The sequence below is a fragment of the Ochotona curzoniae genome, unplaced genomic scaffold, assembly GCF_017591425.1.
Source record: "Ochotona curzoniae isolate NIBS_2020 unplaced genomic scaffold, NIBS_Ocur_1.0 contig_2688, whole genome shotgun sequence".
Classification (NCBI taxonomy): domain Eukaryota; kingdom Metazoa; phylum Chordata; class Mammalia; order Lagomorpha; family Ochotonidae; genus Ochotona; species Ochotona curzoniae.
In genome coordinates this window covers 28,903,062-28,925,782 of record NW_024465553.1, presented here as the reverse complement: position 1 = coordinate 28,925,782, position 22,721 = coordinate 28,903,062, and the positions used below count along the sequence as shown (strand labels likewise).

At 48.5% G+C, this 22,721-nt stretch overlaps 1 protein-coding gene and 1 non-coding gene across 2 annotated transcripts in view; both read left to right on the top strand.

Moving 5' to 3' along the window:
• Positions 1-7,580, top strand: part of GCC2 (GRIP and coiled-coil domain containing 2) — a 60,416-nt gene extending 52,836 nt beyond the window's left edge. Inside the window, exons 22-23 of the mRNA XM_040975518.1 lie at positions 456-657; positions 6,145-7,580. Of these exons, the coding sequence (XP_040831452.1) occupies positions 456-657; positions 6,145-6,215 (273 nt within the window). The 3' untranslated portion in view covers positions 6,216-7,580. The remainder of the gene's footprint in view (positions 1-455; positions 658-6,144) is intronic.
• Positions 7,581-20,456: 12,876 nt separating this feature from the next.
• On the top strand, positions 20,457-20,558 carry LOC121153271. The gene has a single exon (XR_005883360.1). It is a non-coding gene; the product is annotated as a U6 spliceosomal RNA (small nuclear RNA).
• The last annotated feature ends 2,163 nt before the right edge of the window (positions 20,559-22,721 follow it).

Below are 22,721 nucleotides of genomic sequence, written 5' to 3'. Positions count from 1 at the left end.
GCCGCACTGGCTCGGGAGGATGCGAGCTCGGGAGGATGCAGGCTCTGGAGGATGCGGGCTCGGGAGGAGGCGGGCTCGGGAGGAGGCGGGCTCGGGAGGAGGCGGGCTCGAGGCAGTGTCACGGTACCGTCTTCTTACCTCCCGTCAGTTCCCCAGCTTTCAGCGCCTATTTCCATGTACCTTGTGCTTCCAAAGCAAAAACGCAAGACGCATCCTCTTTCCTCCGCAGTGGGACCAAGTTCGCAGTCACGTCACCTGCTTCCTGCCATCTTGAAATTTCTTTCTCTGATCTGTTCTCTCCTTGAGACTCCATTATTATCATTTAGGTTAGGGGGTAGTGGAGGGGAGGGAGGACCGGGATTTAGGAGAGAGAAGTAAAACGCAAGTGTTGGGTTTGCCATGTTTAAGCAGAAACTCCTGAAACTCCATTTTTTAACTCATTTCTCTGACATCAGCTTCTTAAGAGTGAAATAAGAAGATTGGAAAGAAATCAAGAGAGAGAGAAGTCTGTGGCCAACCTGGAATACTTGAAGAATGTCTTGCTCCAGTTCATCTTCCTAAGACCTGGAAGTGAGAGAGAGCGACTGCTCCCTGTCATAGACACGATGTTGCAACTCAGTCCTGAAGAGAAGGGCAAGCTTGCGGTCATTGCTCAAGGTGGGTCAGACAAGACCTCTACAACTTTGCAGTTTAGACTGAATAGCTGGTATGGTGGTTTGAGAACCCCTCTGCCCTGTCTGCTCATTTCTCGTAACACATGGACTTCAAATGTTGTTCATTGGGGCTCCTACCATCATATGTGGCACCTTTGGCTAAATTTGAAAAGTCGGGGGTTTTTTTGGTTTTTGCATGCTTTTTCTCGACTGGAGAGGTTGAGAAAAACAGATAAATGGAGACAAGAGAGCTTCTACCCACTGGATCAGACTCCACATGCCTGTGGCAGCCAGGCCTGGGCCAGCCACAGCCTGGAGCTGGGAATTCAGGCTGGGCCTCTCCCGTGGTGGCAGGGACCCAATGCATCATCTGCCTCCCGGGCCTCTCCCGTGGTGGCAGGGACCCAATGCATCATCTGCCTCCCGGGCCTCTCCCGTGGTGGCAGGGACCCAACGCATCATCTGCCTCCCGGGATGCTCTTGAGCAGGAAGTGGGGTCAGTGGCAGAGGCACCTGCTCCGCCAGGAAATATGGCCGTTCCCAGCAGTGACCTAAAGCCTGTGCCAAGCTTTCACCCCTAAAAGCTCACTTTTTAAAAGTCTGAGGCAGTTACAGCTCTATGTATAAAATTTTAATATTCAGCGATACAGTACAATGCTTAGTCTCAACTTTTAGTTATTAGAATATTGAATTATCCTCGTGTCAGGAAATGCTTGCCATCCTCCTTTCTTTTGATGTATATTACCGGCTGCTCTTCTGCTTCTTCCCCTCCCACCAGCAGATAGTCCAGGGACAGCCCAGCACCTGGTCCCCGTCCGCACAGAGGCAGCCTCAGAGCCGACGGAGGCTGGACAGGGGAATACTGTGTTGGACGTCTCTGTAGTGCTTTGGAATGTCCACCTGCACCGGCTGCTGAGTTTACTTGACCTCACCCTGCCTCTTCAGAATCAGTGCTTCCTATTTTTGGTTGAATTTTAAAACATTTTATTACTCACATCCTCAAGCCTACAGAAAAAATAGAGTAAGATTATTGTAGCTGTCACCCATCTAATAATTTTTAACAACCAGCCAGTGTTTAGCGGGAGGGTTTAAAGCAAACCCTGCCTACCAAAGCATTTCCCCAGAGAACACTTCAGTGTTTCTGAGAGGGATGTCTCGTCTGTGCCCAGTTCATATGTGGGGAATCACATATGACATTCAGATCCCAGGTAGGGCGCATGTGTTGGCGGTAGACCGCCTGCCCTTCGAGATTGATGGTGTTGACTTGTTCACCTGTGACAAATCCATGTTCCTCTGTAAAAACACCGTGTGTTGAAGAAACAGTTCGTTTGTCCTGTAGGAGTCCTCTGCCTTGGACTTGGCACTTCTGCGTGGCATTGCACTTTTACTCCGGTGGCCTACGAACGGGAAGTTAGAACTAACTAGATCTAAGTGCAGTTGACTGGACTCAGGCCAAAAAACACTTTAGTGGTAACCGTGTGTTGTTTAAACCATCCTTAGTAAGTCCCAAGGATCTTTATCCCAATTTGACTGTTTTCCCTCTCTTAACGCATCCACCTACCACCTCTAAACTGTCTTAAACTGCTAGATCAGAACTCGGTGAGCCTGAGAAGCTTCTGAAGTGCTTAGTAAAACTCAGATTCTTGGACCATACTCCAATTTCTAACCCAAGAGCTTGTGTTCTAACCTGGTGTTGCCAGTACTGGTCTGGGGACTGTAACGTAAGAAGCGCTCCTCTCGGGTGAGCACTATGGCAGCCGGCTGTACGAGCAGGCAGATGGGTTCAAGACCCAGCTGTTCACTTCCCGTCCAGCTGCTTGCTAATGCATTTGGAAAAGCCATGGCATATGGCCCAAGTGCCTGAGTTCCTGAACCCACCTGGGAGAAGCTCCTGATTCCTGGCTTCAGCCTGGCCCAGCCCTGGCCATTGCAGCCATTTGAAGACTGAACCAGCAAATGAAAGATGCTCTCTCTCCCTTCCTCCCTTCCTCCTTTCCTCCCTCTCCCTCGCTCCCCCTTTCCCCTCTTTCCCTTCCTCTCTCCTTCTTCTTATCCCCTCCCACCCTGCCCCTTCCTCTCTTCCTCTTTCTCTGTAACTCTTTCAAATAAATCTTTAAAAGAAGAAGCCCTGAGTGAAGGGTCTGTTACGAATCAGGATTCAGTGTTTCTGCAGGAGTGGCTTTAAAGGTACCGTCAGTGCATCTTTGTAATGAAGAAGGAAGAATGTCCTTAGTTGTGGTACAGTGGGTTGAGCTGCTGCCTACAACATCAGCATTCTCTGTCAGAGCATGGCTTCAAGTCCTGCCTGCTCCCAATCCACCCCTGGTCCAAGTGCTCCGGTGCCTGCCACCCTCGTAAGAGACCTGGAGAAATGCAGTTAGCTCACTGCTATGCATACAATATGAATCTTTTTAAAGATTTATTTCTTTGAAACTCAGAGTTACGGGAAAAAAGAGGCTGACAGATCTTCCATCCACCTATTCTTTCCCGTAATGGCTGTAGTGCCCAGGACTGGGCCAAAGTGGAACCCAGAGCCTGGCACTCCGTCTCGGTCTCTCACATTCGTGGCAGGGGCCCAAGCACTCGGGCCGTCCTCCACTGCTCTCCCAGGAGTGTTAGCGAGGGGCTGCTGAGAAGTGAAACAACCAGGATGCAAGCTGAATCCAATGAGATCTTCCCCGTGCCACAATGCCGGCCTGTTAACCAGCTTACAGGTGATGTCAAGTTGCTTTTAAGCAGCCATCAGGAACACTGACACCCTAAGCAGAAGTGCCAGGGCTGCTTGAAGCAATCTGTCACGGTCCTGTGTGAGGTGACGATGTTGAAAGCAGCAGTGGTCTCCAAGTAAGAAATTTCAAGAAGCGAAGACTGGCTCTGCTGACACCACTGGTGCTGCTTCTCCCTTCCGCTGCACCGCCGGCCTCTGGTCCTTATGCTCTCGGGGCCTGCCTGGGACAGAGACGCTGTCCACACAGAGCTGCTGAAATCCACAGCACGGCCAAGTGCAGATGAACACTTGGCAGTCCACTTTTCACTTTGAGGAAATGTTTCCTGTCTCCTGACTTCCTGATTCTAACAGCAAGCCCACCGTCCCAACACATATCAGTGCCCGGTTCATGTCTCCATGATAGTTCTTGCTCAGCTTTCCTGAAGCTCTCCGTGCAGACTGCGGGAGACTTTGAGTTTGTGTCTGGTGTTCCCCAGTGGCCCAGGGTAGTGCCCAGTGGCCCAGGGTAGTGCCCAGTGGCCCCAGGGTAGTGCCCAGTGGCCCAGGGTAGTGCCCAGTGGCCCAGGGTAGTGCTGTTGGCAGCGGGTTGATCCTACATCATGTAGTTAGGCTGGTCGGGGAGGATTACCTAGCGGGAGCAGCCATGGTCAGTAGGCAAGCCGCAGCTTAGGACGTCCACACCCCGCAGGTGCCTGTGTAGAGGCCTGGCTACTCTCTGCTTCCAGTCCGGTTTCCTCTTGATGTGTGCTGTGAGGCAGCATGATAACCAAGTGCTTGAATTACTGCCATCCACCTGGGAAACCTGGCTGCAGTTCCTGGCTCTTGATGTACAATTCCTGTCGCCCATTTGCTGTTGTCCCTGTTGTACATTTGGGCCATTCTTATTCATAGGTGTGGAGTGATTCGTGGGTCTTCAAGGCAGCCCCTCCTATCCAGCCCAGAGGCCAGAAAGGGTGGAAGTGCCTTAATGAAACCCCGGTGCCAGTCCCAGATCCTGGCTTGCCAGGAGAGTCCTCTGAGATGACTGTAATCTGATTCACATGGGTCCTGGCATAGCTCATGTTGACAGCTGACCTCTACATTAACGCTGGGATGGCATCAAGGCAGCTTCCACAGAGACTGCAAAGGAGAGCCCGGTAGGCCAGGTGGACTTGTATTATGCGACTGGGGCCCCTGGGGAACTGTGGGAGTAAAGCTGTACTGACGTGTGTCAGAGCTGCAAGCAGTGTGCTGGGCACAACTCGGAAAGCTGCAGACACATGGCAGCAGCAAAGAAGAGCAGAGCTGTGAAGCTGCGGAGCCCTCTGCTAAGGTTTCAGAGGGTGTCTCGTCACCCTGGGGGAAAGAGGGGCAGAGCCCTGACGTGGGCAGAGCCGCTGCAAAGAAACCACAGCGGTGCAATGGCTGGCAGAGGTCCAGAGACGGGGCACCAGGCTGTGAGAATTGGAGCATTGGCTGTGGCCAGCAGAGCCGAATGGAGCAGCTGCTGCAACACCTGAGCACTCGCCCTAACAGTGAGCCCAGGGTGCTGGACACGGAGCTCTCAGATGTCATGTTTGCCCTGCTAAGCTCTGATCAATTCATGGTACACTGCTGGAGGACTTTGAAGAGGTTTTTGAAGGATTAAAGCTTTGTTTTTATTGAAGTTTTGTGTTTATTATAAACCTGTTAGAGTTTGAGTTACATAAAGGCCCATGTTTAAAAGAATATTTTAAAATTGCCTGTGTCAAGAACAGTACTTAGGGGTGCTGTGTACTTTATTTTTAAATTGTCCAATAAAGAAGACAAACATTGAATATTCAAGAGCAAACAAAAGTATATGATAAAATGTTTGAATAGTGGAGACATTTTGTATGTGCTAGTAACACTGCTTATCTATAGAGAATCATTTCTATACTTTTTAGCTATTAATTTTAAATTAAGCCACTTGAAGGTAGTTAATGGATCGCTTCTTTTGCCATTTTTTTGTCTTAAGACTGGCTTTTATTTAAAAGGCAAAATTATGCAGAAAGAGAGAGAGAGAAAAATCTCCAATGCACTGGTTCACTACCCAAATGGCCACATTGATCAGAACTGAGCCTATCTGAAGCCAGGAGCCAGAAGCTTCTTGAGCATTCCTCTGCTGCCGCGTTCCCAGGCAATAAGCAGGGAGCTGGGTTGAAAACGGAGCAGCCAGAACGGATGCCCATGTGGCATGCTTAGCATGTTATGCCATGGCACCAGCCCCACAGCTGGGCGTGTCTAAGTGGTAGTATAAAAAGTGAGAGCGTCATAGCGGAACGAGTAAAGCTGGGAGTGTTGGCGCTGACATCCCCTTTGGAATTCCAGTCTGAATCTCAGCTGCAGTGCCTCGGATCCAGCTTCCTGCCGATGGGCCTGCGGCGAGCAGCAGGCTGTTGTACTTAAGCCCTGCCACCTACCAAAGGGACGGGAGCGGAGTCCTGGCTCTGGCTTTATGACGGCCCAGATGTGGCTTTGGAAGTGAGGAGTGAACCAGCAAACAGAAAATCTGTGTGCCTCTATCTCTCTATTTCGTCCTCTCTTGGTCGCTCTGCCTTTGAGACAAATTAAGCGAATCTCTAAACTGCATAAAACATCAAATTATCCATTGGTGTAACTGAGGAAGTCTATTGTACCTTCAGCAAATTCAGCATAGTAAATAACGGTGAAAAATACACTATTTTCTCATGTCATGTGGTGATTCTAGAACATAGATTTCACATTTAAAAAAGACTAACACTTTTTTTTTCCTGCTTTCCAAAGGGGAGGAAGAAAGCGCTTCCCGTTCTTCTGGCTGGGCCTCCTATCTGCACAGCTGGTCTGGACTTCGGTAGACTGCTAGAAACAAGAGTTGTTTGTTAACCAAAAATCCATCGGGGGAAAAAGGCTTCATGCATTTACTGTCGTTCTTCTGTCCGTGTGTAGGTTCACTTCCTTATAGGTCCTTATATGACACAGGTGTACAAAGAAAGAACCTTAGCTTAAAGTGTTGATACAGCCTATAGCCACCTGGCCCGGCGCAGCGGAGAGCGCAGCTGAGCGAGCCCCCTGCACGACTTCAGCATGAAGACACAGAAGCCTGGGGCCGCCCACTCACACCAGTACTGTGAATTTTAAAGTTGAACTAAATTTTGGTACCCTATCAGCTGGAATTTTTCAGTTTTTTAAAACGATTCCAAAACTGCTCATTGCAGCTAGATTGCAGAAGTTGTTGAGAAGATTTGGGAATTAGAATGTGAAGGAAATCGTTCTTACATGGATCAAGGGATCATGAAGTTACAGTTTAGTTATTTAAGCTACTCTCTGTCTCTCCAAAGCGCATGATCTGAGAACTCAGTCTGAAGCCATTGTGCTGGCCAGGGTGACACCGAGCAGACGGCCCGGCTCTCGGGGCGGGCGAGTTCCTGCTGTCTGCAGCTGCTGAGAGGGCACCACTGCCGTGGGCCTGTTTGGAAAACACTATCTCTACGCCCAGATAGCCACATCTGCACCTCGACTGCCGCCCAGCACGGCGTCTGACGGCAGTGGGCACGTCGGGATAAGCTGTCAGCAGGAGTCTCAGGGAGAGCAGCGCTGTTTCACGGTCCCCCGGAGCAACCCCAGGGTGATGTTACCTGCCTCTGATCGGACTGGATCAAAACTACGTTCTTCAAATTTCAGAATCTGTAATGTTTATCGGTTAATACATCACCATGCGGTTTGCCTTCCGACGTTCTTCGCCTTCCGGTTTATACTGTAATCTTGAGACTTAGTTGGTTACACAGAAGCACGTGGGTCTCCAGGTGATCTTCGCTGGAAATTGCTGCTGACACGGCGAGTTCGTGAACTTCCAGAACTATCTCCTCTGGCGTTCCTCCAGTTTCAGAAGAACAGCCCTCAACTAGTGAATGTGGTCATCAAAGTGCGTCTATTTCAAAGCTGACTTTACACGTTTCTTTGTTTTTTGTTTCTTTTTTACTTTATAAACTGTGAATATGAGTATGCCAGCAGCATACAACTGTAATATTTAAATTTCACTCTCTCTTTGAGCCTATTGACATCTGTATAAACTTGTTTTGAAATATACTCTCTAATTATAAATGTAATAACATAACTTTTGGCATGGTAAACATTATGACTTTGATTACAGAAGGCATATTCTTTCATAGCTTCAGCAGGGAGGATTCTAATGATTATTTTAATAAAAATGGTTCACTGTATGTTACGTGCTTGCCGGCCACTCTTTTTGTGTTGGGCATGGTGTCTCTCTGCAGCTTTAAAGTGATTTGTGACTTGAAGTGGTGCTCCTTCACCTGGATGCAGTTAGCACCTGTCAGTGTGGAGAAAATGCCGGCCAGCCCCTTGACCCGTGCTGTCCACCACACCGGAGAGCCTGCTCTCAGCTGAGCCTCTGGCAGAAGGGACAGGACTCAAGAGCCAGGCTGCGAGGTTCCCAAGTGAGTGAATTCAGCACTGTGTTGATGTTTCCCCACATGGTGCTCTTAATAACTTCATTTTCTTAAACATTTCCAATTGTTCATCGCTGGGATCATAATCCAGTATCATGAACACTACTAGACTGGCTTGGCAGTTCTCATTGAAATATTTTGTAAACATCTTTATGCCCAAAAACTATGACTCAAGGGACCAGCACAGTGGTTCAACAGGCTAACCCTCCACCTACAAATGCCACCATTCTCTGTGACTGCCAGTTTCTATACCAGTGGCTGTATTTCTGATCCAACTCCCTGTTTATAGCCTGGGACGGTAGTGGAGATGAACTCCAGCCCTTTGGGCCCCTGCAACCATGTGGGAGACCTGGAAGAAGTTCCTGGCTCCTGGATCAGCTCAGCTCCAGCTGGTGCAGCCGTTTGGGAACTAAAGCAGCAGATGGAAAATCTGGATGGATGGATGGATGGATGGATGGATGGATGGATGGATGGGTAGATGGGTGGATGGATGGATGGATGGATGGATGGATGGATGGATGGATGGGTGGATGTTAAAGTAGCGTAATCCTTAGTAACGGAAGTTTAACGTTCTATTTTCAGTGTATTGCGGCATTGTAGGTATTGCCAGTGATAGAAAATCTGGTATCCTATTCTCAAGGAATATTTAGCGGTTTCATTAGGAGTCCTCGTTTTTGTTTTTGTTTTGTTTTTATCAGAAGTAAAGATGCAGACTACAACATAACCTCAATTCCGGGTATGGTAGTCTTCAGCTATGAAAATATATGTCCATACATGTTTACCTGTGTTTCTGTTTGTTTTGTATTTTGTGTGAAGGTTGGCTTATAACAGAACTTATTGGTCCTTTTGGGACTGGCTTATTTTACTGAACACACTGGTCTTCAGTTGTGGCCATTTTGTTGCAAATGATTGAAATTTGTTCTTTTTTATGACTATGTAATATTCCATGCAGTAGATGTACCACTGTTTCTTTAGGGTTAAGGTTTAGTATGTTTTTTTTAAAGATTTATTTACTTTTATGGAAAGTAAGACTTACAGAGAAAAGGAGTGACAGAAAAAACTTCCCTCCACTGGGCTGCAATGGGCTTCCCTCCCCAAGTGGCTGCAATGGAGCTGAGCGGATCCGAAGCCAGGAACTTCTTCCAGGTCTCATAGGTTGGTGCAGGGTCCCAAGACTTTGGGTCTTCTTCCACTGCTTCCCCAAGTCACAAGCAGGAAGATGGATGGGACGTGGAGCAGCCAGGATCGAAACTGGTGCCATATGGAATCCCAGCACATGCAAAGTGAAGACTTTAGCCACTAGGCTACTGTGCCAGGCCCATACTATAGTTATAATTTTCCTATGGTTTTAAATTATATTCTTTCTGACTACCAATTAACGATTGACAAACTCTTCCTATATAATTATTTGTGTTCCCTGCTTCATGAAATTTGTTTGTCTAGTCTGTTGCCTATTTTTCTGTTGGTTGCTATTTTCCTATTTTCCTGTTTTAATTGATTCATGAGCACTGTTTGATATGTTCTGTATGTTTTATATACTCTAGAAATGCTTTGCCAGGATATATCCAAATATTTCTTCTCTTTTTGGAGCTTCTATATCACTACAAAATCTTAACATTTTCAAAATGTTTTCATTGACCAGAACCACTGTGAAAGTTCACAATAACCATCATCCATCCATATAATATTTAAAAATCACCGGACCAATACGATAGCTCAGTGGCTAAATCCTTGCCTTGCAGGCACTGGGATCCCATATAGGTGACAGTTCATGTCCCAGCTACTCTACTTCCCATTCAGCTCCCTGCTTGTGGCCCGGGAAAGCAGTCAAGGACAGCCCAAAGCCTTGGGACCCTGCACCTGCATGGGAGACCGGCAGAAGCCTCCTGGTTCTTGGCTACAGATCAGCTCAGCTCTGGCCATTGCAGCCACATGGGGAGTGAATCAGTGGACAGAGAATCTTTCTCTGTTTCTCTTTCTCTCTGTAAAGTCTGCTCTTGTAATAAATAACTCTTAAAAAAAATCATTAGTTGGGCCCGGCATAATAGTGTACTGGTTAGTCCTTGCCTTGCACACACCAGGATCCCATATGGGTGATGGTTCTAATCCCGGCAGCCCCGCTTCCCTTCCAGCTCCCTGCCTGTGGCCTGGGAAAGCAGTCGAGGACGGCCCAAAGCTTTGGGACCCTGCACCCACGTGGGAGACCCAGAAGAGGCTCCTGGCTTTAGATTGACTCAGCTCCAGCCGTTGCGGCCTCTAGGGGAGTGAATCATCAAACAGAAGATCTTCCTCTCTGTCTCTCCTCTTTGTATATCCGCCTTTCCAATAAAAATAAAATAAATCGCATAAACCTACAAGGAGAAAGAATGAAATAAGAAAGCTCCAGAAGAGAGGAGTTTGCAGCTTGCGGTGGAGGGATGGGTACTGTAGCAGAGTTGGGGATTTAGGAGGAAGAAAACTGATATACAGGACACAGCAAAGGCCCTGGAGCTGGAGACACCAGGGTGTCAGGAGTGCTGGAAGCAGGGGAGAGCTCGGAACTGTGCGTGGGAAGTAGCTGCTCCTACCCAGAGCACAGGGACATTTGGGACTACAGAATACAATGTACAGCAGAAAGAAAGAAAACTGCATGGAAAAGCCAGGGGTGGAGGGACGATACACAGCCACCCAGGCTGCCGTCACCCCCGTTCCGCCTCTTTCCAGCACCCCACAACTGACCCTGTGCTCTGCTCACAAGATCATGTCCTAGCGACGTTTCACAGTCCCAGAGGAACAGACTTAGAATTGGAGATGCCCTAATGAATGCTTATTTATTGCCAACAATGAAGAAAGAAAGGAAGGAAAAGAACAAAAGAGAAAGAGTGAGGAAAGAAGGGAGAGAGGGAGGGAGGGAGGGCAAGGCTGCAGGAGGCAGACTATGCCAGGTAGGGACATAGCACCCACTGGCACTGTTGAGATCTGCTTCTGGGAGCAGGCCTGATGGGCGAACTTCCCCTGCTGGGCTGTGGTTCCCACCAGTGAGCGTCAGAGTCAGGGTTGGGTGTGGCCAGACCCAGCGGGTATGTGGGCTGGTTTCAGGGGTAGATTGGGCAAGGCTGGGCCAAACCCTAGCACACTGGTTAAGGGGGAACCAGGAAGGAGTGCAGGCCATGCCAGACTAGGCCATCACACCCACAAGTTTTCATGAGAGCTGGGGATGGCGACAGGCAGGGCAGGCTTAGGCTGCAGCACCCACCAGTGGGAGTTTGGACTGGGGGTCGGCTGAGGCAGGCCAGGCTGCAGCATACAATGGCAAAGGCCAAGACGGCAGCTAGGTCATGCCAGGCTGGGTCGGAAAACTCACTGCTGTGTGTAAGATCTGTGTTGGAAGTGGGCATGGTAGGCGAGCCAAGGGAATGTCCATGCTGTGCTGCAATTCCCACAGGTAAACCTAAAAACTGGGAATGGGGGAGGACCTGGCTGACCGTGGCTGCAGCATCCCTCAGAATGTGTGTGGGCTGTGTCTGGAGATGTGCCAGACTGGACTAGGCTGCAGTACCCACTGGCACCTGCAAGAGCCGGAGTTGGCGTAGGATGGGCTAGGCTGATCCACATGAGACACAGGTCTGGAGATAAGCCAGGCAGTGCTGGGCTGTAGCACCCATTCAAGAGAGCAGGAACAGGTGTGGACTGGTCTGCCAAGGCCACAGTACCAACTGGTGAACGTCAAGACTGGAGGTGGCACCAAGGATATCAGTACGAGCACTGAGGACCACATCCCAATCGCCAAGGAGACCACGGGGATTTGAAGTGCCTTCAGGGGCCGAGAACTCTGAGGTCATCCACCTCCATTTGGATCTCCCACATGGGACGGAAGAAGCCCAAATCCTGCCTTGCAGGATCCAAGGTCAGCGGAACCACAACCAGGAGCACTCAGCAGTCTGCAGAAACAGAACAGTAAACTTCCTGCGGGACTAGGGAGAGGAGCTTTCTCTGGTCCTTGCCTGGTTCCAACTTTGGGTCCCCACTCTCTCTCATAATGACCATCAGGATCATTCCAGAAACCCCTCAAAACAAACAAATAAATAAACAAAAAACAAACTAGAATAAATAGAGAACAGCAAGGAAAGCTTAGAAACAGACAGGAAAAGGTCAGTGGGGATGCACTTATAATTCGCTGGGTGGGACACAAAGATTAGTTACTCCTCAGTAGGGTATTGAAGATTTCTCTGCACACCCCTCCTAAAACTGTTCACCTAAACTGTTGATACATGTCTTGTTAGAGTTATAGAGTTAGACTACCCGAAAAACAGCCAGGTTCGGCAAAATCATCCTTCAACGCTATCAACTGCTAAATACTAAAATTAAAATAGACATGAGACAGCTGAATAGTAATCTATAGCCATTTTAAGGTGTATAGAACCCAGTTGTATATAAACTAATAATTGAAATGTCAATGTAGAAGTCATAGGATGTGGTTCAGGACTTGCACTCTTTTTTTATATTTTTTTCTCTCTTTTAACATGTTGGTTACTCAATACCATGTTAACTAATTCCATTACGTTATAAATTGTTACTGATGTAATGCTGGGACTTTTAATTGATTGGGATGATACTCTGTCGGCTCTACCTTCAGACCAGAGACGGTCTTCCCCAAGAAACCCTTGAACTTATCTGGACAATAAGACGCTGGACTTGATGCTTGGTAGATGCTTGCAATGAAAGAATCTCAACTGAATTTGAACTGTGGTAATGCAACAAGGTGGAGGAATCCACCATGGGGGGGAGGGTTCGAGGAGGGGAGAGGGGAATCCCAGTGCCCATAACACTGTGTCACATAATGCAATGTAATCAATAAAAAAGAAAGATTTAAATAGAAAAAAAAAAAAAGGACTGGAGTTGGGCCAAGTAAGACTGAACAAAAAATCCACTGGTGTGTGCGTGATCCACAACTGGGAACTGATTTAATAGAGGAACTTGGGGAATTCCCTTGGTAACATTGAGCCCAGTTGATGAGTGTGAGAATTGAAACAGGGGCAGTCTCTCCCAGTCTAGTACAGTACCAGTTGCCATACATGTAGGTTAGTTCTAGAGCAAGCTAGGCTGGGTTAGTCAACAAGATCCACTGGCAAATGCAAGAGTCATGACAGGGTATCCACCAGTTCACATTAAGGCCAGGACTGGGCACAGGCTGTGCAAAACCAGGCTGAGGCACCACCAGGAATGCTGAGGTGGGATGGGCCATGCCAGACTACACCGCAGCACCCACCAGCACATGCAAGACCCCAGGCCAGGAGCGAACCTGGGGCTATGGGCAGGGGCATTTCCTTTGCTTGGTCACTGCTCGCATTGTTGAGTGTGGGAACTGGGACCGGGGGCAGTCTGAACTCCAACAACCATTGGAGGGTCTGAGGGAGGGCTAGTCTAGGCCAGGCCATTGCATTCACTGGCTCATGCAAGGGCCAGGATAAGTGCTGACTGGCCAGTCTTTGTCACAGCATCCACTACTAGCAGGTGCAAGTCATGTCAGACTGGAAAAACTCCCTGGGACTGGGAGTGGGCCAAGTAGGAAAACTGTGGGCATTCCTCTGCTGGGCTCCAGCTTGTGCTGTTGTGAATGTGAGTCAGGGCTGGGCTGGGGACAGTCCAGACTGGACAAGGCAACAGCACCCATCAGCATACCTGTGGCCTGGTTCATGGGGTGGAGTGAGGTAAACCAAGCTCCAGCACCCAGAGGTATATACAAGAGTGGAACTGAGATGTGGCATTGCCTGGAAGTCTGTTTCATGTATCGGTATGAGCAGCACCCAGGGCTGGAGGTAGGCCTGATGGGAGTTATTGGGGGTCACCTCAACTAGGCTGCAATTCCCACTGGGCTAGTGGGGCACACTGGGCTGGGCTGCAGCACTCACTGGTTGGCGTGGGATGTGGGGCTGGAGACAGACTGACCAGGAAACAACGATCACCAGTGAGTATGTAGGCCACTGTGGAGGGCAGACTGAACCAGACCCTGTCCTGGCTGGCACATGCAAGAGTAAAGTCTGGGGTCACCCCACGTGAGGTTTCTTGGAGGAATCCCCAACTAGATCACTAGACTCAAAACTCCAGCCAGAGAGAATTAAACAATTTGTGATCTGACCTTGGTTTGAGATTTAGCCTTCTTACAGAACCAGCTTGGACTGCAACACCCATTGATTCCAGTGAAAGTCGGGGCTGAAAACAGAACCAACCCAGCAATTGCAACCACCAGCTGATCACGGTGATGGACTGTGCTGGGCCCTGTATTTGCTAGCACATACAAGAATCTGGCCTGGGAACACCTCAGAAGAAGTTTCTTTGGGGATCTCCCCAATCCAACTGCCGGACTCAGAACCTTAACCATGAAAGGACGGAACAAATCAATCAACCACCTCAGCGATATGTTGGCAGCAAAATACCGGGCAAATGGAAACGCTATAATGGACAATGTCAATCAGTGGATTCTTGAATGACCTTATCGTGTTTGGAGAGGCGAGATTGGCAACGATTCATAGCTGGGGAACTATCGGAACCACTTGAGCGAGTATTTCAGAGCACATGGTCCAGGGTGGCAGGGTCTCCATCTCCATGACGACCTTCAAATCGCTCCTTACAGAAAACTTATAAACATGGGAAACAATGATTAAACTGAGACCTTGTGCTCATACTGATATTAAATGATATGTTAGATTCTATAAATAGAGACCCTTTGGTGAGAGCACCGCTGGGTTTCAGACCGGGTTGATTGCTTTCAGCGATTTACTTTGTACGCAAAAGCATGATTTTCACTTTTACTCATACACCGAACAGAATTCAGACTTATTCTGGACAATTTCAAAGGAGGCTTACATGTGTATGTGACTGTAGTTTAAAAGACAAAAAGATAAGATTCCCAAAGGACGGAATAGTATTTTACAAAGTGCAGACCTGCGTATGCCGCCTACACTCAGCAGATTTAGGAAATATCTATCTGGGAACATGATATGATCTTTCTCTAAGCTAAAAGCTCACGTTGTGCGCTGGACGTTATCTCATGCATAATCATGTGATTCGCTCAGTTTCTCACTGAAATCATTCCCTCGGGCCAATGTGCCTTTCTCCGGAGACCCATAAAAACATGCAGCCAACCATCATCTGCTTTCTGCTTCCTTTCCTGCAAAAGAAGTTGTTATTCAGATCCTCTTGTCAAATCGCCTCATAGACTACAACTCTGAAATAGTTTTAAAGGAACTGCTTTGTTCTGGGACTCCTCTGTTTAACACAGGAGCCACAACTCACAGACGGCTCCGCAAGAATTAAAATGCGGTCATTTCAAATGGAAATATACCAGATTCCAAAGATGTACGTGAAAAAAAGTACCTCAGTCATTTTGTAGCAATTACATGTTGAAAAATAGGTCACAATGCTGACGTAAGTAAGATTTGTCGTTCAAATTGAGTTGTGTTTGTTACATTTTATAATATGCATGTTGGGAAATTTAACATTTTCTTGCAGTGCTCCTATGGGTGGTTTGTAGCCCATTTTGGTTGCATGGTGATGTTCTGAGTGACTCCGTTAAACCCTGAAATTAAATCCAGATGTTTGGCAGGAATTCAGCTTTGAACGTCAGTTTCTGAAAATCTGCAAAGAAATATCCCGTTCCTTGAAAAGTGCCCTCCCCAACTCCACAGCATCAGTGACGTGTTTGGGAACTAGTAAGCTCCTAGTTCCAAAGGCAAGTTAAAGGAACAAAGGCCGAGTCACTCATCTTCATATCTAGATGGTGAGATTGCTGTTTCCCTAAAACCTGATCAAGCCAGATTCTCCCTGAGAGCCACAGGATTCCCTTTGAAATGGGATACACAAATTACAGACTACAGCTAAGCCGCGCCCTCCCTTGAAGGCTAGAAAACATACAAGGGTTCTATGTCAGTCCTTAGAAAAACACCAAGTCCCTAGCTTTGAAAACAAACGCAAGGCATAGGATTGCCTTTTACAAAATAACATTTTAAATTGACTTTGAAAGCTCTTAAATTGATAATGAAAACCAGGTTTCTTGCTCTCAGAGAAAGAAAAATTATAAATAAGCCAATGAACAACTCAAGAAGGAAACCTGTGCTGTCAGGTCAGAACCACAGTTATCTACAAAAGTCATATTTTTGGGGAGATCCCCCCGCCAACTGAACTGCTGGACTCAGAACCCCAACCATGAAGAGAAGTGCAGGTTCCATGGTCTGACGGTGGAGTGCATGTGTCAGAGCTGGGCCTCCTCAGTGGCTCAGATGGAGCAGTGGACAGCATGGCCAGGTGCCCGTGGGGGATATGGCAGTCTATGGGAGCCTGCAGAGGACACTTGGTACCATGACAGAAGACAGAACAAACTGATCAACAACTCCAGCCGAGCGTTGCCAGTGAATACCAGGACAGAAGAAGGCTCTAAGGTGGAATATGTCAGTCGGTGGGTTCTGGAGAGATTTCATCACGCTTAGAATGGTGAGATTGGCAGCAATTCAAAACTATTGAACTATTGAAACCACTTGAGCAGGACCCTCAGAGCATGCCCCATATCAGGGATCCTGGATGGTTGGGAGCCTGGGTGTGGCTTCTCCCCTTGTCTCTCCCCTTCCCCCAGATACAGGAAGGAAAGAAGAGAATGTGGAAAGAATGGTCTTACCCACTTTCCTGTAGCCCTTGACCCTTTGCGCTCTCATCACCTATGTAAAGATCATCCAAATATAATAATAATAGGGCCCGGCGCGGTGGCGCAGTGGTTAAGGTCCTCGCCTTGCACGCCCGGGATCCCATATGGGCACCGGTTCTATCCCAGCAGCCCCGCTTCCCTGCCAGCTCCCTGCCTGTGGCCCAGGAAAGCAGTCGAGGGCAGCCCAAAGCTTTGGGACCCTGCACCTGCGTGGGAGACCCAGAAGAGGCTCCTGGCTTCGGATCGGCATAGCATCGGCCGTTGTGCTCACTTGGTGAGTGAATCATCGGACGGAAGATCTTCCTCTCTGTCTCTCCTCCTCTCTGTATATCTGCCTTTCCAACAAATAAAATAATAAAAATAAATCTTAAAAAATATATATAATAATAAAACATGCATATAGTCATAATATACAAATATATCCAGCTAACATTTCCATTACATGCCTAGACACACATACATATACCGTGCACAGATTATAATTAAGTGCACATTCTCAGCACACACACATGTATTTCTTATTTCAGTTAACTGAGAGGCCGGAAGGAACCAACTGATGCCCAGAACTCTACGGATTTCTGCTTTTTGAATTTCGTTTGCTTGTTCTTTTTGTCTTGTCATTTGAGAGGCAGAAAAACTAAGAAGGAGAGAAATGGGAGCATCTCCCCGCAGCTGTAGGCAACTGCCAGGTTGCAGGAAAAGCAGCAAGAGCTGGCAGGCATTCTGGGCCTGGTTAATGCCAAATTTATTTTAACCAGACCAGCGTGCCAGCATAGTTGCCTATTCTATTTTTCTTTTTTAAGAATATATAGAGAGGGCCTGGCGGCGTGGCCTAGCAAGCTAAAGTCCTCACCTTGAAAGTACTGGGATCCCATGTGGGCGCCAGTTCTAATCCCGGCAGCTCCATTTCCCATCCAGCTCCCTGCTTGTGGCCTGGGAAAGCGGACAAGGATGGCCCAAAGCCTTGGGACCCTGCACCCAATGTCAGAGACTTGGAAAAGGCTCCTGGCTCCTGACACCTGGCTCCTGGCTTTGGATCGGCTCAGCACTAGCCATTGCGGCCACTATGGGAATGAATCATTGGACAGAAGATCTTTCTCACTGTCTCTCCTCCTCTCTGCATATCTGACTGTCCAATGGAAATACACAAATCCTTATTAAAAAAAAAAAAAATCTATGGAGAAAGCAGGGCAGCCCAGGTCAGGACTTGCCACCCCAGCCACACATTGCCACTGTGCAGGGGGTGCTGCAGATCACCCACGGCAGGGGGTCTGAGAATGTGTGGGAGCTGGGGCAGCCAACAGAGTACTTTACAGATATGATTTTGGGGGACTTCCATGGACCGGACCACTGTGCTTGCAGATCGATGAGCAAGCTGAAACCAAAGGACATGTCTGGATCAGACCAGTGAACCCACCCATGGGGAGCCCTAAACTGGGCTGGCTGCTATTATCTGCCACCCACCAGCACACACAAAGGATGCACTGGGTGCGGGGGACCCTGCCTGGCAGGACAAGGCCACAATACCCACCAGCAAGTGTCAGAGCAAGGCTGGAACATGATACCAACCTGAACGCAAGAGAACTGGACCAAGGGGATACATCCTGTAGGGCCCACTCCTGTGAGAGAGCTGGGGGTGGTGACAGGCTGACCCCGGAACTCACCAACACTCACAGGAACTGGAATTGGGAGCAGGCTGGCTGGTCCAGGCTGCAGCACCCACGGGCACACCTGAGAAATGGGTCCGAGAGTCGGTCTGGCCAAGCACCTGCAAGCACATGCAAGGGGCAAGACTGAGGGCAGTCTATGCCATGCAGGGGCCTACCATCCCTGGGCACAAATGAGATCCAGGTCTGAGAGCGGGCCTGGTGGGGGAACTTGAAGAACTCTCCTATAAGGCCATAGCTCCAATGACTGAGTACAAGAGATGGGGCTGAAGTGGGCTGGGCCAGGCAGGGATATGTGTGGGCTGACTTGTGGGGTGAGCTGGACTGGAACAGACTCAGCTTTAGCATCTGCTGGCACTTGCAAGAGCCAGGATGGGGTGTTGGGCCATGCTGGACTAGGCTACTTTACCCAACAGTTCACATGATAGCTGGGAATGGGAGCAGGCTGGGTAGGGCTAAGCCACAGTTCCCCCTGTGGGGAGGCAAACCAGGCTAGGGTACAGCATCTGCTGCCAAGTGCCTAGATTAGGGGCAGACCATGCCAGGCAGGGTCAGAGCACAAGACCTGGATTGAGAGTGGGACTGATAGGGGAACTAAGTGGACTCCATGCTTAACTGCGGTTCCCACTGGTGAGTACAAGAACCAGGTCTAGGGGCCGACTGAGATGAACACTGTAGGGTGTCCTGGGCTGGGACAGAGCACGCTTTGGCATCCATTGGCATTCCTTCAGCATGAGTGTGGGCTGGGTCCAGGGGTGGCCCAAACTTAGCAAGACCCCAGCACTCACTGCGTTCAAGAGAGCCAGAGTGGGCGAAGGATGGGCTGGGCTAGGTTGCAGCACCCACAGCACCACAAAAGAACCCAGTCTGAGAATGGGCCAAGCAGGAATGGGCTCTAATACCCACTAGTGAGAGGGGGAACGTGTGTGGGTTGGCCAAGAAGGCTACAGTTGGGCCTGGCGTGGTAGCCTAGCAGCTAATGTCCTCACCTTGTCTGCGCCTGGATTCCATATGGGCACTGGTTCTAATCCCGGCAGCCCTGCTTGTGGCCTGGGAAAGCAGTCGATCAAGGACAGCCCAAAGCCTTGGGACCCTGCACCCGCGTGGGAGACCTGGAGGAAGCTTCTGGCCTCCAGCTTTGGATCGGCTCAGCTCTGGCCATTGCGACCATTTGGGGAGTGAATCATCAGATAGAAGATCTTCCTCTCTGTCTCTCTTCCTCTCTGTATATTTGCATTTACAATAAAAGCACAAAAATCTTGAAAAGGAGAAGGAGAAAGGCTACAGTACCCATTAGCATGCATGTGGGCCAGGTCTGTGAGTAAGTTGGGCTGGGCCAGTCCACAGCACCTGCTGGCAGCTGCAAGAGTTAGGATAGGGTGCAGGATAGACTGGTTTGGACCACTACACTCACTTGTTCACATGAGGGCTGTTACTGGGGTCTGGCCAGGTTGTGCTGGGTTGTAGTACCTGCCAGCAAATGCCAAGGCAAGGCAGGCATGCCTGCTTGAGCCACAGCACACACCAGCATGAGCAAGACCTGGGGTTGGGGGCAAACCTGATGGGGTGGGGAGCTGGTGTTGCACTGGTTCCCCTGTTGGACCACTGCTACCACTGATGAGTGTGAGAGCTGCAACTGGGAGTGCGGCAGCATCCCTTGGCAAACACGTGGGATGGGTCTGGGGAGGGGGCAGGCTGGGGCTAAGCTGTAGCACCTTGGGTCTGCACAGCACAGTCTGGCCTACCTGCACAAAAACTGGGGCTGCAGGTGGGCGTAGTGAGTTATTGGGGGGGGGGGGGTTGTCCTGACTAGGCGGTGGCACCTGCTAGTGCGTATGAGACCAGGCCTTGGTGGATTAGGTTGGACTAATCTATAGCACCCATCAGTTTATGTAAGAGATGGAGCTGGGAGCAGAACTGACCAGGTATCTGCATGCAATGATATGTGTGTTGGCTGAACCGGACCCTGTCTGTCTGGTTCACATAAGAGTCAACCCTGAGGTCACCCCAGATAAGGTTTCGGGATGAGGCGGACTTCCTAACAAGATCATTGGACTCAAATCCCGGTCACATGGAAAATCACAGAATACATAGTCCGACTTGGACTGCGTGTATCAGTTGCTGATACCTGGGCAGTGGACTACATGCCCAGATCCACATGGGGAACAGGACAGCCAGAGCATCTAGGCCAGCAGATGACTCAACTGGCTCAACAGAGGATGGAAGACAGAACAAGCTGGACGTTCCTCCTGGTCAAGCTTTGTACAAAGTGCCTGGGTCTGAGTTTGCTTCGGCACCACATATACTAAAATTGGAACGACAGAGAGATTAGTGTGGCCCCTGCGCAAGGATGACACGAAAGTGCATGGGTCTGTGGATACACACGGAGGTGGACTTTGTCAGCCAAAAGACCTTTGGAAGATCTTCTCAACCCTGGAGCAACACAAAGCACAATACCTCGGAATCACTAAAACCACCCGAGTAACACTCTTGTCCATATTGGGGTCTCCAAGATGATATCAAATGACCATCCCCCATCCCTGGGTGCTGATGTGGTTTGACACCAAGGAGCAGTTCCCTCCCCTTCCCCTGTCCCAGCAGACCAGGAAAATAAAAAGAACTGACACCTTTGTCCCACCTAACTTCCTCCGTATTTTGACCCTCCCCACTCTCATTGGAAACCCACATGGATGTGTGTTCCTCTCAACTATGTAAACAATATACATACATTAAAAAAAAAAGACAGCCAACTCATCTAAGCCAACACAAGACTTTGCGTACCTCATCAAAAGATGGCTAAAGGACGGTTGGACAACACTCCAGGCCAGGTTTTACAACAGGCACTTACTGGGGACACGCTGAGGCCGACAAGGACAGCCAACAGGCCTGAGAAAGAATTTCAACAACTTCTCATGGTAATCAAGCCTACGAGAGAAACCCCCTTGGAGCATTGTCCCCCACTCTGAGTCCTCCAACGACCATCTCCTGTCCAGGCATGGATACATGCCACATGGCAGCCTGGGTTCCAGGCCCGCCTCTGCAGCCAAGCTCCGGTTCCTGCTAATCAACGCCTCTGCAGGCAGGAGGTAATGGAGCAAGCTGCTTCCTTTTCATCACACGGGATAGCTGGATTGGGTTCCTTCTCTCTGACTTTGGCTGGCCCGAGCCAAGCCACTGAAGGCTCTCGGTAGTGAACGGGTCGATGGCAGAAATATCGTTCTTTCTTCTCTGAAACACGTTTTTTAAAAAAGACCTATTTTACTTTTTTTGGAAAGGCCGATATACAGAGACGAGGAGAGACAGAGAGGAAGATCTTCCGTCCCATGATTCACTCCCCAAGTGAGCGCACCGGCTGATACTATGCCGATCCGAAGCCAGGAGCCTCTTCCGGGTCTCCCACGCGGGTGCAGGTTCCCAAAGCTTTGGGCCGTCCTCGACTGCTTTCCCGGGCCACAGGCAGGGAGCTGGATGGGAAGCCGCCGGGATAGAACCGGTGCCCATATTGGATCCCAGCACATGTAAGGCGAGGACTTCAGCTGCTAGGCTACCACACGGGACACTAGAAGTGAAATTAAAGGGTAGTGTTTCTGTTCGTCGCGTTTGTTGATCGCATGCTTGTTGTGGTTTTTTTTGTGACAATCTTCGCATAGTTAATGAGGGCGACCCACATTCTTGAATCCCATTTCTTATTTTATTATTTTTTATTCTGTTTTTTACAATCTTTGCATAGTTCATGAGAGCGACCCGCAATTTTTAACTTGCTCTGAATAAGACGAAAATGTGTCATAAAATACAAACCCCGATCAATATCATAATTATGAATATTAATGATGATCATGATTGTTACAAAGTAATTAATATTAGATATTATTATCATGATTATTGTCCCATTTTTTTTGTTAATTTTTTTATTGATTACATTGCATTATGTGACACAGTGTTATAGGCACTGGGACTCCCCCCGCCATGGTGGATTCCTCCACCTTGTTGCATTACCACAGCTCAAATTCAGTTGAGATTCTTTCATTGCAAGCATCTACCAAGCATCAAGTCCAGCGTCTTATTGTCCAGATAAGTTCAAGGGTTTCTTGGGGAGACCATCTCTGGTCTGAAGGTAGAGCCGACAGAGTATCATCCCAATCAATTAAAAGCCCCGACATTACATCAGTAACAATTTATAACGTAATGGAATTAGTTGACATAGTATTGAGTAACCAATATGTTAAAAGAACAAGGAAAAAAAACCCTGCAAGTTCTTTTGTGTATGTGTGTGTGTGTGTTTCCACAACTTTTAGTATTGTCCCAATTTTTTAAACACGAGACCCGATTTAAATTTAAAAGCAGAAGGACCAAGAGCAACGAATCCACAATAATTAATTCAAAAATTGTTCTTAAAAAAATGACACAATACTGAAAACCAACACAAAGGTGTAAAAATCCAATTTCACAACACGAACCTCAAAATAATCAACTAAAAATATGTGTATTATTATATTTGCTTTCTCATTATTATATTTGTATTATTTTTTAAAAAAGATTTATTTTTAT